Source organism: Piliocolobus tephrosceles, chromosome 4 (genome assembly GCF_002776525.5).
Source record: "Piliocolobus tephrosceles isolate RC106 chromosome 4, ASM277652v3, whole genome shotgun sequence".
NCBI lineage: Eukaryota > Metazoa > Chordata > Mammalia > Primates > Cercopithecidae > Piliocolobus > Piliocolobus tephrosceles.
Genome location: NC_045437.1, coordinates 136333978 through 136352130, shown reverse-complemented (window position 1 = coordinate 136352130; position 18153 = coordinate 136333978). Strand labels below are relative to the sequence as shown.

The 18153-nt window shown below is 42.8% G+C and overlaps 1 protein-coding gene and 1 pseudogene across 3 annotated transcripts in view; one reads left to right on the top strand and one right to left on the bottom strand.

Annotated features, from left to right (window-relative positions):
- GALNT10 (polypeptide N-acetylgalactosaminyltransferase 10) overlaps positions 1-18153 on the top strand; it is a 231856-nt gene that overhangs the window by 133868 nt on the left and 79835 nt on the right. For all 3 annotated transcript variants that reach the window (XM_023227109.2, XM_023227110.3, XM_023227111.3), the window contains one exon: positions 6115-6281. In XM_023227109.2, coding sequence (XP_023082877.2) covers positions 6115-6281 — 167 coding nt within the window. The remainder of the gene's footprint in view (positions 1-6114; positions 6282-18153) is intronic.
- LOC111552708 lies at positions 14004-14948 on the bottom strand (annotated as a pseudogene).

Sequence of the window (18153 nt, the reverse complement as noted above, 5' to 3'; positions counted from 1 at the left end):
CTTGAGGGTCACACAAAAACAGGCTGCTGGATTTGGCCTTCAGACCATAGTTTTGGCTGATGCCTGGGACGGAATATCAGGAGGGACCTACCTACAGGTGGGGAAGCAGGGGCCAGGAGAGACTTCTGTGAGGAGGCAACCTTCAAGCTAGGATGTGGAGGTATGAGGAGCAGCCAGCCGGGCAGTCAGGTGATGTATGTAGAAGGGCAGGTGTGGACAGGGAGGTGAAGGGAACCCCTGCTCACATTCGAAGAACCAAGAGGAAGCCCCATTTTTTGGTGCTTCTCCACCTCAGCAGGTTCCTTCACCTCACTGAGCCTCCCTCAGCGTTCCTTCCTCCTCACAGGCTTGTCTTGAGCATTACTTGAGATCCTGTCAGGTACTGAAACCAGGTATGGCAGGCAGAATGCTGCTACCACCCGCTACGATGTTTAGTGCTTCAAGCCCCATTGTGGGGGTAGGGCTGTGTTACACTGTGGAGTGCCGCAGCACTGAGAACTCTACCTTCCTCTGGCTGCCTCCTCTGCCTTGAGCCTCAGCACCTTCTGTGAAATGGGGATGGAAGCCCTGCCTTGCCTGCTCCCTGGGGCTCTGGTGAAAATTTGGATGTGAAAGTGGCCTGTGAATGCCAGCCTCATGGTTGAGAGGGCAGGCTCTGGGGTGAGTAACAGGTTCAGAGTCTACTGTTTCTAGTTGTGTGACTACATACATTTCTACACCGTCTCTGTGCTTCAGGCTCATTGCGTGTAACCCGGGAAAGGTAATCATGCCTTCCACGTGGGGTTCTGTCAGTGTTGAGTGATGAGGCAGCACTCTGTGCAGATGCAGTGTCCCCAGCTGCTGGCAGGAGGGACAGTGGGCAGCTCACAGCTGTGCTTCCAACTGGGAATTGCCCTAGACAGCCTTGCTTAAGGTTATGCCCCCTCCCAATGACTAATTGATGCTTGGATATAAAGGCCAGGCCCCTTGTCTCACTCTAGGACCACTTAGAAAGGCCTTCTCAGCTACAGAGTTCCTGGTAAAAATGGGCCAGGGGCTCAAATGCAGCCACGTGGGGGCAGCCTCTTCCTCACTCCTCTGCCAGCCTCCTTACAGGTGAATCTCCCCAGAGTGCTCCCCAAGAAGCCATCAAAAAACAATTTTCACCTCAAGATCTGTTCCCAGGGAACCCAATATCTACCAGTTATGGATGTGAATATTTTGGGATAACAATTCTCAGGTTTGAGTGAGCATCAAAGTCACCCAGGGAGCCTGATAAAATAAAAATTGCTGGGCCCCAACCTGAGAGTTTCTGATTCAAGTGGTCTGGGGTGGCCAGAGAATCTGCATTTCTAACAAGAAGCTCTTGGTGATGCTACCACTTTCCAAATCACTGTTTTAGAACTCAGTAAGTTGCTGCCCTCCTCTTATTCCTCTTCTCACCTAAAGCTAAATCATAGAGCTTATTGAAATCAAATTGATAAATTTTATTTCTGTAAAATGGTCTTGGTGTGACCAAATAGACTTGCTTAGAAAGAAAGAATGCAAGGATCAACCATAAAATAAAATGGAGTCTTAGAAGGAGGGAAAAATCAAGATGGAAGATATATAGATAAAAGCCAGAAATCTTTGCATTACTTGGTTTTTGGATTTGACTTGGGAACCATATAAATATTTAATATAATTATAAAAACAAGATTAAGTCTAAACTAAATGCAGAAAGCAATCCCTAAAAATAAAGAGCTAAATGAAATAAATGAGCCCAATGTGTGTGAGTTGGTGGCCTAACCATGCAGAGAGGAGTTGTTTCAAGTGGCTTAAATACATAAAAATTTGACTGTAGATTCCTAATTATGTATGTATGCTGGAGACAAATAACTTTTCTGTAATCATATTCTTAGCCATAATATTGGTATTGTTTTCTGAAACTATTATATATTGTAGAAAAAAGCAAATAAGTAGCCATATTAATGTTGAGAATTCATATTTTTAGCAAAAGAGATACAATAAAATCAGACAAAGACATAACAAGAAAACTATAGACCAGTGTCCCTTTGTGAGTTTTGATGCAGAAATTCTCAACAAAATACTAGCAAACCAAATTCAGCAACATATAAGAAAGATTATACACTATGACCAAGTAGGATGTTGCAGGAATGGAAGACTGGTTCAATATGTGAAAATCGATGTAAATACATCATATTAATAAAATAAAGGACAAAACTGACATGATCATCTCAGTAGATGCAAAAAAAAAAAGCATTTGACGAAATCCAACACTTCTTTTTCCAGGATTAAAACACTCAGCAAACTAGGAATAGAAGGGAACTGCTCCAAGCTGATAAAGTGCTTCTGTGAAAAACCCACTCTAACATCTTACTTACTGGTGAGAGACTGAATGCTTTTCCTCCTAAGATCAGGAACAAGATAAGGATGTCTGCTCTTGCCTTCTGTTTAGCATTGTACTGGAGTCGCTAGCCAAGACAATTAGACAAGTAAAAGAAATAAAAAGACATCTATATGGGAAAGGAATAAGTAAAATTACCTCTATTTGTAGGTGACATTGTCTTGTACATAAGAAATTCTAAGGAATTTATACAAAATTATTAGAACTAATAAATGTGCTCAGCAAGATTGCAGGATGCAAAATTAATATACAAAAATCAATTGTATTTCTACACACTTGCAAAACAAATGGAAAGTAAAATGTACATTTACTAGCCATTTTTCCAGAGAAGATGTACAAATGGCCGATAGACATATGAAAAGATACTCAACGTCATTAGTCATTAAACGATAAGGAGATACCACTTCACACTCACTAGGATGGCTATAATCAGAAAGGTGGACAATAGCATGCATTGGTGAGGATATGGGGAAATTGGAAATCTCATTTCACATTGCTGGTGGGAATGTGAAATGGTGTTATCACTTTGGAAAACCGTTTGATAGGTCCTTACAAAGTTAAAGATGGAGTTGCCTTTGACCCAGCAGTTCTGCTGTTTGCTGTGTACCCATAGAATTGAAAACATGTCTACATAAAAACTTGCACATGAATGTTCATATTCATGTATTATTCATAATAGGCAAAAGGGGGGAACATCCCAAATATCCATTAATTGATGAATAGATAAATAAAATGTGGTGAATTCATACAATGGGCTATGATTCAGCTATGAAAAAGAAATGAAACATTGATGCATGCTACAACATGGATGAACTTTGAAAACATTACACTAAGTGTGGCCAGACACAAAAAGCCTCAAATATGAATCCATTTATATAAAATGTCCAGGATAGGAAAATCCATGAACACAGAAAGCAGATTAGGGATTGCTAGCAGCTAGCTGGCAGGAGGGGAAGATGGGGAATGACCGCTAGTACACACAGGGTTTCTTTAGGAGTGATGAAAATGTTGTGGAATTAGACAGTGGTTATAGTTGCACAACTCTGTGAATATATTAAGAACTACTAAATTAAAAAAGAGTAACTTTTGTGGTGTGTGGATTATATCTCAATACAAAGGAGATACAATATAAAATTAGAGTTCAGTAAAACTCAGTAATTCTATATGTTAAATATAAAATTTCTGCTTAAACTCGTAATGTATTGTTTAAAATATATTTGTACCAGCCTGGGCAACTTAGCGAAACCTTGTGTCTACAAAAAAATTCAAAAATTAGCCAGGCACGGGGTGGCGTGCGCCTGTAGTCCCAGCTACTTGGGAGGCTGAGGTGGGACAACATGAGCCTGGGAGATGGAGGTTGCACTGAGCCTAGATTGTGTCACTGCACTTCAGCCTGTGTGTGAGAGTGGAACCCTGTCTCAAAAAAATAAAATAAAATATATTTGTAGTTCTGACCACTGGAAAGGCATAGAAACTATAACCAACCTAGTGGTAAGGAACACCCTTAGTGCTCATATTGCAGCATCCGAATGGTAATATTGATGATATTAAGGATTAAAGGTTCCTTGGCAGAATGGCTGATTCCAGGTTAGGGCAGGAAATGTGCAAGTTAAGTCTGGGGAATCTTTTCATATCTTTTATCATAAAACAAGGAAGCTATCAGTACTCTGGTCATGTCCAAAAGACTCAGGAGTCAACCTGAGAAGACTCCTTTTGGCTAAAGATGGGTTTATTTGGGAACCAGTAAGAATAAGAACTGCATTGGATTGAAACACATTAATTATGTGTCCATTTGTGAGTTAACATAATTGACCATCTTTGGAGGATGCTAGGTAACCAACTCATTCTAAAGACTTGTAAAGAATCAAGAACTTAGCCTACCTTTCCTATATTTTGGAGTGAACAAATAGTTGATGTGGTAAATTTTTCTCTATAGAATAATTTCAGCTGGTAAATGAAGATGGAGTAATAGAATTAGAATGTAATCATTTTTCAAACTCCTGATGAAATAAAATATTTAGGCATCGATTATCACAAAAGGAAAGACAACTGGACACAATGTGTCTCCTAAGGGATCCCTGTACCACCATCTTTGAAGAGGCTGTCAGAATAGCTTATTGAATTAGGTCAAGCTCATAGATCTAACTAGCAGTTTATAAGAACTAAAGGGGGACCGAGAGAGGAACAGTTTAAAGGATACCACAGAGATGCAAGCAGCAAAATGCAGACTGTGGGGACTCCTATAGGATAAATGGCCCAGTTTCTTCAACAAATAAATCGAAGGGGAAAAAAAAAAAGGAGGGCATAAGTTTATGTGTAAAAGAGACTTAGGAGACCCATGAGCTGTATGTAGTATGTGAACCTTGTTTTGATCCTGTTTTAAACCAACTATAGAAAGACATAAGATCAGGGAAATTTGCACACCAACTAGATATTTGATGATATTAAGGAACAATGTTAATTCTTCTGGGTGTTATAATGGTATGAAAGATGCACAAGGGGCAGGGCCTTCCACCCCTAAGCTTACCATGGTGGAGACTAGAGCCCAGGGAGAGAAAGAGGAGGGGCTGAACCATTGAAGCCCAGTTTATTCTTCCAAACTCATGGATAAATCATTTCTCCTCTATTGGAGAGGAATGTGTAATAGGAAAAAACAAACTCACAGTTTTTCCCTCTCTATTCCTACATGCAACACAGAATATTTCTGTGACCAAATGTGCGGGGTAGGGAGAGGGGCTCCCCCAACAAGCAATTCTCCAACACCAGCCTGCTGTCCTGTGAATTCAATTCAATTCTGACACTACCTGCCTGGAGTTAGAGTCAGATCCCACAGGTAAAGGGCTTGGTCCCACAAGATTATCCCTCACCCCCCACCTTCAGATGCCATTTGCAAATCCAGGCCTGGGGTAATTCTGACCAGTTGGGTGTAAATTGGTGGTTCCCCTCCTTGGATTTGATTATCTGCCAGAGTGGCTCACAGAACTCAGGGGGACACCTTCACCGGTTTATTATGAAGGATATTAGAAAGGATACAAATGAACAACCAGATGAAGAGCTGCATAGGGCGGGGTCTGTGGGAAGGACCTCCCACGTTCTTGTGGAGGCCTCATCACATGGACATGATTAATTATCACAGTCTCCAGCTGCTGCCCCCTTCCTGGAGGATGGTGGGGTGGGGCTGAGAGTTCTAAGCTTCTAATCATGGCATGTTCTTTCTGGTGACCACCCCGCCTCCTGGAGCCCACCAAGAGTCACCTCATTAGAACAAAAGATGCGTCTGTCACCCAGAAAACACCGAGAGATTTAGGAGCTCTGTGTCAGGAACTGGGGTCAAAGATGAAATATTAGAACATAAGATTTTGCTGGCACCCCTGTAACTAAGGACAAAGACCAGAGTCTGTAGTTCTTATTATAAATCACAATATCACAGCTGAACAGAGAGGCCAGAGTGTTACTGAAGGGCTGTCCTCCACGTGAAATCACGACTGTTCAAAATCAGGGAGGTCTTTTATACATATCCCTGTGTGGTATATATGCAGAGGTTAGAGGTACAACTTTGGGATGTCTTGTAGAAGTTCCTCTGTGATCAAGGTCTCCCCTGGATTTCGCTCATTCCCTAACGACTGGAGAGGAAGTGGGATTTGCAGTTAGCTAAACCCTGTGACTGAGTTCTCTTGGCAAGAGGAGAGCTGACCCTGTCCTCTGCCTCCCCCTGTGTTTCCCTCTAGCTGCAACAGCAAGCGCTACCTGGAGACACTTCCCAACACAAGCATCATCATCCCCTTCCACAACGAAGGCTGGTCCTCCCTCCTCCGTACCGTCCACAGTGTGCTCAACCGCTCGCCCCCAGAGCTGGTCGCTGAGATTGTGCTGGTCGACGACTTCAGTGATCGAGGTAGGATCTGTCCCACGGAGCCTCCCACCCCCTGTGCTTCATCTGGCGACTCACCAAAGGGATGGCAGGTTTTCCCTTCTTTAGCAGCGTCAACATAGAGGCCATCATTGGCTGAATGCCTGCACCTTGCACTGTGCACACATTTTCTCATTTAATCCTCACAACTCATGAAGCGGCTGCTATTTTTACCGCTGTGTATCTGTTTAGAAATGTATTAACTGGGAAAAAAAAAAAAAAAACAAAACAGAAAACTTGATAAACAATAGCTCAAACAAGTGTAAGGATTCATTCACTTATCTGTCTCTATCTATTTATTAAATATTGCATAACAAGAGCTCCAGGACTGGTACAACTGGCTGCTCAGAGCTGTCATCCAAGAGCCAGGCTGTTTCTTTGTTTCCGCTTCCTCATCCTCATGGTCACAAAATGGTACCTCTGGCAAGTCTGCCTTTCAGGCAGGAAAAAGGGTGGAAAACAAAGGGCACAAAGCCTTCATCTGTCAAGGTTTTGCCTTCTAATTCGGGAAAGTGTCCTGTAGACTCACAGCCAGATCCCTGACATCTGGGCACCCCTATCTGCAAGGAAGGCAGGGAATGTGAGTGTTTTGGTTTGTGGCCTCTTTGGTGAGTTAGGAAAGGGAGAAGTGGATTGGAGATGTCAAGTAAGTCCAGCTGGGATTGCAGTGTCTGGCACACCGTTTTACAGATGAGAAAACTGAGACCCAGAGAAGTTAAGTGACTTACCCTTGGTCACAGCTCTCAGATAGTAATGTGGCAACCGAACCATGTCTGTCTGGCCCCAAGCATGTGATCTTAGCTACATCCAGAGCCTCTTAGCTGTGAGTCTTACCTTGTGGAATAACTCTCGGTCTTGGGTTTAAGAGACACAGAGATGGGGCCAAAAGTGAAATCCAAGAAGAAATTGCCCTTCAGCCAGTGGCCTCAAGCTTATTCTTTGCATCAAAGCTTTCACCAATTGCAGCAAAATTAAGAGAAGCCCTTTCCTCTGCTCACCTTTTTACAGAGGCACTAATAAGCAGTGAAGAGAGGGAGTATGCGTGCACTCCAGAATAATTGCAGCTGACAGTTTCAGGAGCGGCTCACCTGCCCATCGCCCCGTTTTAATACCATGCTCTTAATTACACACCTTTAGTACAGAGGCCTCAGAGAGACAGAAAGAGAGAGAGGGTGTGTGTGTGTGTGTGTGTGTGTGTGTGTGTGTGTATGTAGACATTTAACTCAGTTCTTACCCGGTCTATATAAAGTCTTCCCTAACTCTTGACATACACTCATTCTCATGCTATCCTTTACATTTCCTTCCCTTCCCTTACAACTTATCACAGGTGAAATTAAAATACGTATTTGTGTGAACATTGGTGTGTTGTGTGCCTGTCCTACTAGACTGTCTATTCTGATTGCAAGGATCGCCACATTGGTCCTGTTCACCACAGGTCCCAGTTCCTTAGGCATACAGCAGGTGCTTACTGCATGTTTGATGCATGATCAGAACCTGGTTCTTCAGTTTTCTTAGTGCTTCTACCCTGGAAGTACTGACAGTAAACCTCGAGCACACTGAGATTTATCTGTGTCCACAGAGCAAGGCCTGTGAGCCTGCTGATGGTAGGGGTGTGCCTTCCTCGTCCCGTAGTCCTGCTGTTTGGCAGAGAGCCTGGAAATAGCTGTATCTCTGATCCCGGCCCTGCCACATGCTGTCTCTGTGACCTTGACCCAGTCACTTCCCCTTTCTGAACTTTAGTTCCCTCATCTATCAAATGGGATCACAATGGTACCTACGACCTCTTAGGTGGCTGTGACTGTCAAATGAGTTAATAGATGTCTATCAAGTGCTTAGGATAGTGCCTGGTGCAGAGTGAACATTAAAGATAGACATCTGAGCTTGGTATCATTTCTGTTGTGGACGTTACTTACGGTTGGTGTGCAGGAAGGGGAGTCAGGGATGAGTGTACAGAGGTGCATGCACAGGACGGATGTGTGGGTGCAGGTATGTCTTTTCTTTCTGTAGGGAAGAAGATTTTTGCAAACTGTAAAACACTGAGCAAACAGTCTCTGGTCTCATCCTCTGCCTAAAATATCTCCCTGTCCCTTCACTCCTCTCTTTATAATAGCAGCCCCCATTTTGGGGAGAAGCTCAATATGCCAGGCCCATATATTCTCTCATTTATTCTTGACAGCAGCCTCTGAAGGAAGCCTTGGGGTCCTTCCTCTCAGATGAGGAGGGCTAAGTAATTCGCCCAGAATCACAGGCCGTGGAGTGGCATCCCTAGGCCTATGGACTCAGCATGCAGACCCTGGCTCCACTTCTGCCTCTTGCTTCCTCTCTTCTGCTTTCCCTTTCCCAGCCTCCTCTCCCAACCTCATCCTTGTCCCAGTGTGGGCTGCCACCCACAAGCCAAGGGCTCACAGCTGGGCAGTAGAAAGGGAAAAAAAAATGAGCGAACTGCTCAAGTGATTAATTGATTTTCTGCAGCATAAACAGCCTCCGCCACCTGGGGACAAACACCTGAGCCTTCCCTCGGTACGGGCTGCCTGCTCTGAGCAGGCTCCTTGTTGTACTCCTTCTCAGGGCCACAGCAGTGGCAGTGAGGGCTGCGCTCACTCTCTCACGCTCCCCAAAGACCCAGCCACAGCAGGGCTCTCTGTCCTGGAGCACAGCACACACAGTGCTCTGTCCTGCCTGGGGATCCTGTGCTCTTCCTCTGCCTAAACGCCCTCTTCCCAGCTCTTCCAATGGCTGGCTCCCCTCATCCCATCGTCATTTAGACTGCACCACTACCATTATTCACCATGCTGCGGTTACATGGCTATTTGTTGAGTTGTTTATTCATTGTCAGTCTTCCCCCACTAGACCACTTGTGGTCTAGAAGGAGGTGATTAGTAAATGTTTGTGAATGAGTGAATAGATGCATAAGCAGGGAGGTAGGGAATGTATGGCAGCTACCCATGCATACAGAAAACCATCACCAGCAGCAGGGCCATCTTCAGCCAGCAAGACAGATGTGGCTGTGGAAGACACTGCAGTTCCTGCAGGGACTGGTGCTGGTCCACATGTGTGTTTTCAGGCTCGGGTCCCTGTAACCTGTTTTTCTGAAGCATCAGCTGCCCTGGGATTGGGCTTGCCGCACTCAGCAGGATCCCCCTCTGGGCACGATAGGGCATCCATCCTTCAGACATGGAGTAAACCAGACCTCAGCCAGATTTGAAATAAGCATCTCTCCTTGTTCAGTTAGAAAAGAATTTCAAGATCATCTAGGCCAGTGACTTTGTGCCTGCTCCTCAGAGCAGCAGAGGCCCCAGAGAAGTCTCAGGAAATGCTGTGAGAGGTATGGAGAACCACACAGGCACAAGTGGGGTTCAGGTGCCTCTCCCGGCATGATCTGTATTTACTTTCTGAAAAAGTGATCACTGGGGGAGTTCCACTGCTAAAAAAAAGTATGTGAAAACCACTGTGTAACTCAACCTGCTTATTTTACAGATGGGAGGCCCGAGGCCTGGAGCAGTAGGCAGACTTAACCAGGAGCACACAGCTAGCTGGTTGCAGGAGAGGGACAAGACCCCATATCTGGGCCACAGTGCAGCCTTGTCCCCACTCACCTCGGGTGGTTAAGTGACACATCTGCAGAAATGCGTTATTCCTTTCTATTTCCAAGGGCACTTCTTAATAAATTACTTTCCCTTTGTATTACAGTGTAAACTTTTTGCTAAAAAGAATTCATTATTAAACATGATTAGTCCTGACCTATAGTGGTTTGCACTTCTGAATATCCCAGTTTCCTCAGTGTTGTACCCAGTGGTAAAGATAACAGAATAACCCCCTCCCCTGCCAATGAAGTGTAGCAGTCTTGACAAAGAAAAGGTACACTTCATAAGTAGATCATTCTCTAAGTGCATCAGTTTCTCCAGAGAGCAAAAATATTAATTCAATGTGGTACCATACCCAATCCTAAAAAGATACAGAAGAAAAATAATACCGTCCCATTTCACAGATGAGAATTAAAACTGAGACCCCCGATCGCTGCCCCTTTTTCTCAACCCATCAGGCACCCAGCCCAGAGGAGGACTCCCACCTCACACCCCTCAGTCTTGCACCTCAGCTGCCATGTTTTGCAGCCCGCATTTTTCAGAAAAGCAATCATTATTCTTGTTTCAAGAAGAAATTCTCAAGGCGGCTTTGGAAGAAAACTTACTCAGCAGTGATTGTTTTAAAAATGAGATTTGGGAGAAACAATTTCAGGATTATGGAGAGGCCTGTCTAAAGTACAGCAAATATGGCCCATCCTACAAGACAGATTTCTCTGGGCTACATTAGCAGAGGCTGTTCTCAGAGCTGAAATTCATAGATGCTAACTACAAGCTAGATTGGCACTGCCTAGCAGAAGGCGTTTTCCTCTGAAATGAATCCCCTCCAAGATCCTCAGGGCAACTAATTGTAATTCAGCTAAGGGTCGAGACCTCAGGTAGGAGACAAAATTGGAGCAAATGAATTCTTGAAATAAGATCCAGAGCTTTGTGCGGGCAGTATCAGGGACTTGAGTGGAAGCAGAAGCTGACACCGGAATAATCCTGGCTCTGCTTACAAATAGAACACTACACTTTGCCAGGGGTCTCCAAAAGCTCTTCAAATGCATGAGCTTTGCTTGAGGATTAGGAGAACATTGAGGTGTTTTTGCACATGTGGAAGGGAAAGATGGGGGTATAGGCTGGCAGACCTGTCCCTGGGTTGCACTGCCTGGGTGGCATGTTTTTATGAGGAAAAACAAGAGAGGTCTTGTTCATTTGTTTGTTTTTATTCCCTGTCTCCTTAGCCTCTCCACTTTCAAACAGTGTTGTTTTTCCAGAAAAATTAGTTATGTGGTAATGGAAAGAATTACTGTGTTTGGATTAACTAGAGGCTGCCCGGAATGATGAGGTACAAAAGTGACAGGCTGTATGATCTCATTGACAGCATTTTCTCCAGCTCAACTCCCTTTCTACAAACAAACAAACATAGGGAATGGTTCCTAACAGAAGTTCTTAGCAGGTGTTTGCAGAGCTGTTGAAAAGTTGTTGGCAGTGATTGGTGCTGGAAGGAGTATAGACAATGCCGGGCCCATTAGTTCACATGGTAGTGAGCTCACCTCGCCCATGAGGCCAGGGTCAGTAGTCCTCTTCCCATGATGGGCTTATTAAGTCTGACCTGCACTCTCACACCATGCCAGTCATGGGAACACATCACGGAAATCCATCTTGCGGCGTCCCTCTTTGCATCACTCTTGACACTGCCCGATAAGCATCTATTCCCCATTTCTTGTCTTCTCTCGAGCAGCCTTAGTTTGCTTCTGATACCACCGCAACTTGTTGGCGTGGCCTTTTCCCACTTACATTTTATTGCTCAGGTTCTTTCACATTTTTGAGTTTTTTTGCTGCTTATTTTGTTTTTCTCTATGTCTGTTCTGATTTATCAAGGTAATTCATATTCATGTATTCAGCAGTATTTGTGACATGACTCTGTGCCACATGCTGTACATTGTGCTGATATAAGGGGAATCAAATAGGCTTCCCTCGATGGCTCCAGTAGGCCTAGAGGAGGTAAGGGGCAGTTGTAAGACCATGAAACCATGAAATACGTGCTACCTGGTGAAAGTCCAAGCAATGCAGAGTACAGAGGACAACAGGGCTGACTTCCTGGAAAAAATTCCAGCGAAATTTAAGCCAAAGCATTGTAGATATTACTCCTTGGGGTTAGGGAACGGAAGAACATTCCAGGCAGAAAAAGCAGGAAAAGCTCAGGCTGGAAGTCGAGGAGAAAATGTGGGAAATGCAGAAAGAGCCGTCCATAACCTTATCATGTGGAGGCAATTAGTATTAATATTTAGGCTTTTTGCCCCAGTGTTTTTTGTTTCAATAGACCTTACTTTTTAGAACAGTTTAGGTTCACAGCAAAACTAAGTAAAAAGTAGGTAGGTCCATGGCCATACTACCCTGAACACACCCAATCTCATCTGAAAGTACAGAGAGTTCTCCACTATCAAAATCTCATACCATAGTGGTACATTTGTTACAATCCCTGAACCCATATCAATACATCATTTTCTCCTAAAATCCATAGTTTATATTAGGGTTCACTCTGGTGTTGTACATTCTGTGGATTTGGACAAGTGTATAATGATATATATCTACCATTATAGCATCATACAGAGTAGTTTCACTGCCCTAAAAGTCCTCTGTGCTCCACCTGTTCATCTCTCCCTTTCCCTAAACCCTGGCAGCCACCAATCATTTTACTGTCGCTATAGTTTTACTTTTTCCAGAATGTAATGTAGTTAGAATCATACAGTATATAAAACCTTTTCAGATTGGCTTCTTTCACCCATGAATATGCGCTCAAGGTTCCTCTATGTCTTTTTATGGCTTGATAGCTCATTTCTTTTTAGTGCTGAATAACATTCCATTTTCTGGATATACCACAGTTTGTTTATCCATTCACCTACTGAAGGACATCTTGGCTGCTTCCAAGTTTTGGCAAATATTAGTAGAACCACTATGAACATTTGTGTACAGGATTTTGTGTGGACATAAGTTTTCAGCTTACTTAGGTAAATGCCAAGGAGTGTGATTGCTGGATCATTTGGTAAGAGTATATATAGTTTTATAAGAAACTGCCAAATTGTCTTCCAAAGTGGCTTACCATTTTGCATTTCCACCTGCAATGAATGAGAGTTCCTGCCGTTCCACCTCCTCGCCAGCATTTGATATTGTCAGTGTTTTGGATTTTGCCAATAGCTGCTTAGTGGTCTCTCACTTTTATTTTCACTTGAATTTTCTAATGACATATGATATGGAGCATCGTTTTGTATGCCTATCTGCCATTTGTAAATTTTCTTTTTGTTCTCAGTATTTTATCATTTCTGTTTTCTTTTTCATACCCTCCCAATTCCCCTCCAGTCCCACCCCGCTGAGGAAATTCAGGTTTGCCATCTGGTATGTATCATCCCAGACCATTCTGCATAATCATACTAACTAACATATAGCAACATGTAATAAAAAAAAATTCATGTTTATTGAGCTTCTACTGTGTGCTAAGTGCATTCACTCATTTATTATCACAGCACTCTGATAGGTTCTGTCATGCCCAGTGTGAAAACCATAGTGGCCTCAATGATATCAGACCTCTTATTTCTACTTAAAAATTTAATATTTTCGTCCCCATTTTACAGATGATAAAACTGGGACACAAGTAAGTTGCTGATGTGTACTTAGCTGAAAGAGGCAGAGCTTTGATTTAAAACCATCCATTCTGATTCCAGAACCTTTACTCCTAAGCTTTACATGCTTTTCCCCCTCTTTTATTGGGATCATACTGTATACATTACTTTACCACATTTTTTTAAAAGACACATTTATTCAGCATCATGATCAGACTATTACATTTAGCAATCAACAGCATGGGTGCAAAAAAAAAATCAACATTAAAACCCTTTGTTCGAATGCTTTACCCTTTCCACAGAACAGGGACTAAAATAACCTGTTATACAGTTAATCACAAATACAGGCCTTGAGTTTTTTGCCCACACACATGAGTATTTGTCTAAAACATGTCTTCTTTGTAGCAGCTAGGCTCTGCCACTACTGTGCTTGGCTGAGTTCACAAATCTGATATAACCTGTAGCTTCCTTGTCACTTCTCTGGCTCTCCTCTCCTGCTAAGCTTTGTTTTCTTGCAGTAATTAAAATCTTCTATCACTGCCATAGCTACTGCTGGTACTGGAACTGCCATAGGCACCTTGGTTTCATGGTTTAGCAAAGTATTGGCCTCCACCACCATAGGGGACAGCACTTCTGCCTCCAAAGTTTCCTCCCTTCATGGGTCCAAAATTTGAAGACTGATGGTTGTAATTGCCAAAATCATTGTAGCTTCCATCACCTCCAGAATTGCTTCCATCATTACCAAATCCATTAGAGCCATCCCCACTGCCACCATATCCACCACCACCATGGCTGCCACCAAAGCCACCATCCGTGACCAAAGTCATCATTCCCACTAAAACCACCTCCACAACCACCACCAAAGTTTCCAGAGCCACTTCAGCCTCTTTGGCTGGATGAAGCACTAGCCATCTCTTGCTTTGACAGGGCTTTCCTAACTTCACATTTGTGGCCATTCACAGGATAGTATTTCTAAATGACAGTCTTATCCACGGAGTCATGATCGTCAAAGGTTACAAAGGCAAAGCCCCTCTTCTTGCCACTGCCTCGATCAGTCATGATTTCAATCACTTCATTTTTTCCATATTGTTCAAAATAATCTCTTAGGTGATGTTCTTCAGCGTCTTCTTTAATGCAGCCAGCAAATATCTTTTTCACAGTTGAGTGGGCACCTGGTCTTTGAGAATCTCCTCTTGAGACAGCTCTCTTTGGTTCCACAACTCTTCCATCCACCTTGTGTGGCCTTGCATTCATGGCTGCATCCACCTCCTCCACAGTGGCATAGGTGGCAAACACACAGCCCCTGGGCGCTTGGTGCTTGGATCTCTCCTTACCACACAATCTGTAAGCGTTCCCCGTTGCTCAAAATGGCTCCTCAGGCTCTCATCAGTTGTTTCAAAGCTCAACCCTCCAATGAAGAGCTTCCTCAGCTGCTTGGGCTCTTTAGGAGACTCTGACTTAGACATGATGGCAGTGGGAAGAGACTTTAATGATGCTTCCTCAGTGGCATCCACGGGTAGAAAGCTACAACTTTTTTTTTATGTTAATGTATGACAGCCATCCTTCAGGTCAGTAGTAGAAACAGAGCAAACTCATTTGTCTTTTAATAACTAAATTAATATTCCATAGTGGGAATCTACATTTAGTCCCTTTTTAAGGGCACTTTGTGGAGTGAACATTCAATCATATACAACTTTGCATCCTGGTTTCTTTCACTTAACTTTTTACAATCCCTTCCCCTTGTCATTGTGAAATGACTACCCATCTCTTTTTCTTTGAGACAATGGTGACATAGAGACAGGAGTCAAGCAAGTCCAGAATATCAGCTGTATTGTTGCAGAGGCTGATCCAGAGAATACAACATGAATCTCTCTGTACCCGTTTTCTTCTGAATGACTGACCCAGGGACAGGCTTAGCAGGTGTGGAACCATGGCCTTGCTGGCAGGGCAGAGTCAGCCGAAAAGCATGGCACAAGGAGGACAGATAAAGCCAGCCGTGCAGGCACAGTGACTGTTTTTACTTCAGCCTGTTCGGCCTCACCTCCACAACCTCCCTTAGAGGTGAAATAGTTTCCTGCTATGAAAGTACAAGGGCAGGGGAAGTGACTTCTGTTCCAGATGATGAAGCTGAGGCTTGGAGAGATGGTTGGGAGGTGGCCTCAGCTGCTTGTCTGCCCTCATAGTCATCTCCTCCTCGTTGGGAATTGCATTGACAGAAGGGATTGATCGTCCCCACAGTGGGCTCAGTAATCTTAAGAATCCCACATCTCAAGTATCAGTCTCCACCACTAAGGAAATCTTCAGCCTTTCTTGATTCTCTTCTCCTTTCATATCTTTGACATCCTAAACGCTTCTCCCTCAGACTCCAAAGGAGAGAACAGCACAGCTAAGAAGATTAAAACTGTTACAGAATATCAATTAGTTTATAATGAGGGAAATCTATAAACATTTTGGTGGATATCTGGTAGAAACACAGGATGCAAGAGTCAATATATCTATGGGATATTTTGTGCATCTTTAAAAAAAAAACAAACCCCAGGATTTTGTGGATCAAGTACTGTATAAATGATTTACTGGAGAGGAAAAAAAAAAAAAATCAAATAAATCGCTCAGATTGCATCTGAAGCATCAAAAGCTCCAATGTTTGGGAAAGAATTGTTTCTGTAGTGGAAAATAGCTGCATTATATTTTCAGAAAGGTGACGCTTCTATTGACGTGGGTGAACCTTCTACATTTTAAAAACTTGGTGCAGTAAGAGTGCGGTAAATCACGGATATTCTCGTGATTTTCTTATGGGATTAAAGTCTAACCTTTTCTACTGTTTTAGTGTTTCCTTAAAAACACAGTGTGGGGGAGTAAAAACCAGTGGAACACAATTGGGGAGCCTTGGATAATGTCCCCAGGGAGAGGGCAGAGGAACTGCCCCCTTCTGTCATAGTCTTCCTTCAGAAAGCTCCTGGGCCTTCCTGCCAGCTTAGGCCTGATGTAAATTCATATCTACTCAGGGTTTGAAGAGAGATGAGATTTGAGGCTGAAATAAAAGTATTAGGTCGGTGCAAAAGGAATTGCGGTTTTTGCCATTACCTTTCGTAGGAAAAGCTGCAGTTATTTTTGCACCAACCTAACAGTAGGTTCCTTAATAACTAACCTGGTCTAGTGCACACCAGCCAAGTCCTATTCACGTCATTCACATTCTCAAGCTCAATAAGTGGGGAGCTGAAAGTGCTCATTTGCCTGCGTTGCAGAGTGAAAAAAAGCAGTAATAGCAATAATAATAATGGGACACAGCACCTATATAGCACTTTCTATGTGCCAGACACTGTTGTAAGTGACTTAAACACATTATATTTCACTTTATAGGAAGCCTCTTTATAGACAACATTTGCCTAAAGGAAAAATTCACATTTAGTAGAGCAGTCAAACCAAATCCAAGAGATTCCGCTTCTCTGTGTGCCCCGCTTCCTAAATAAAACAAAAACTTTTAAATATAGATGGGAAATGACTACAGCATGACCTTTGATGTATGTCTATATGTCTAATAGGTGTGTTCTTCTGTTTTCATTATTGTAAATCCTCTAAATAATATTGGTTCTAGCAGGCAAATGAAGCATGTTGGCCAAAAAGTAGGCATGAGTTCTAATCTGCTGCCTGACCCCAACCCACGGGCAATCTCCAAGTAAACCCATTGCAAACAGAGATAGTTCAGGGATTCTTCCCAATTTCCTTAAAGAACTTCCAGCCCCTGAAGCTTTCAAGCACATCTTTATCAGACAACCACAACTCCAGAGTCAATTATGTTTTGATCTGAATCTGGAGGCACCTTTAGAGCTATTTATGTCAGAGGCTTAAAATGCTACCAATTTTCATAGTCAAAAATAGGCAACAGTTGACAGCTCTAAAGATCAAGAAGGCCAAATATACACATTTATGTATCATTTATTTATTTCAAATTTTTTTAAAAAAGAAAATTCCACCACTGTACATTAATATAGCATTCATGGGTATTGAAAGTTTAATTTCTTTTTTCCCTCTTTTTCTCGTATTTTACTGTCTCATACCGAAATCTCATGAAAATGGAATTTTTACATCATTATATAGAACAAAGAAATAGACACGTGTTAAGGCCAAAGTAACATCCCTTCTTCTCATGTGATTTAGTGAAGTAAGTTCCTGTAAAGTATTCACAGATGCAGGCTGCCTTTTCCAACTTTTGGGGATCCTCATTTTACTCAATTTCTTCGCCTAAAAGACAAAAATGCTCATTCCTCCTAGAATAATAATAAAGTTATTTTATTTGCTTACTTTATAAATGCAGACCTCTTCAGAGATGCCCACCTTATTTATAAGCAACCAGGAATCTCAAAATAACCAATAACTTCCTATCATCTCCTATTTGTCTTCCACTCCTGGACTTGTTAATGAATGAGATTTATTGGGCATTGCTAATAATCTGCAGTGAAGGTGAAAGCAGATGGAATTATAAGGCTATGCTTTCTGTCTAGTCTTCTCAGAAATTGTTTTTGTTTTCCTATATGCTGTCAGAACACATGGTTTAGAATATTCTAAATAATAACCTCACTCCAGTCTCTGTTAATAGAAAACTCAAACTAACAATAACCTTCCCAGAGCCTCCACACCAGCTAGCAGATTTATCTTAACCAGGCAGGAGGC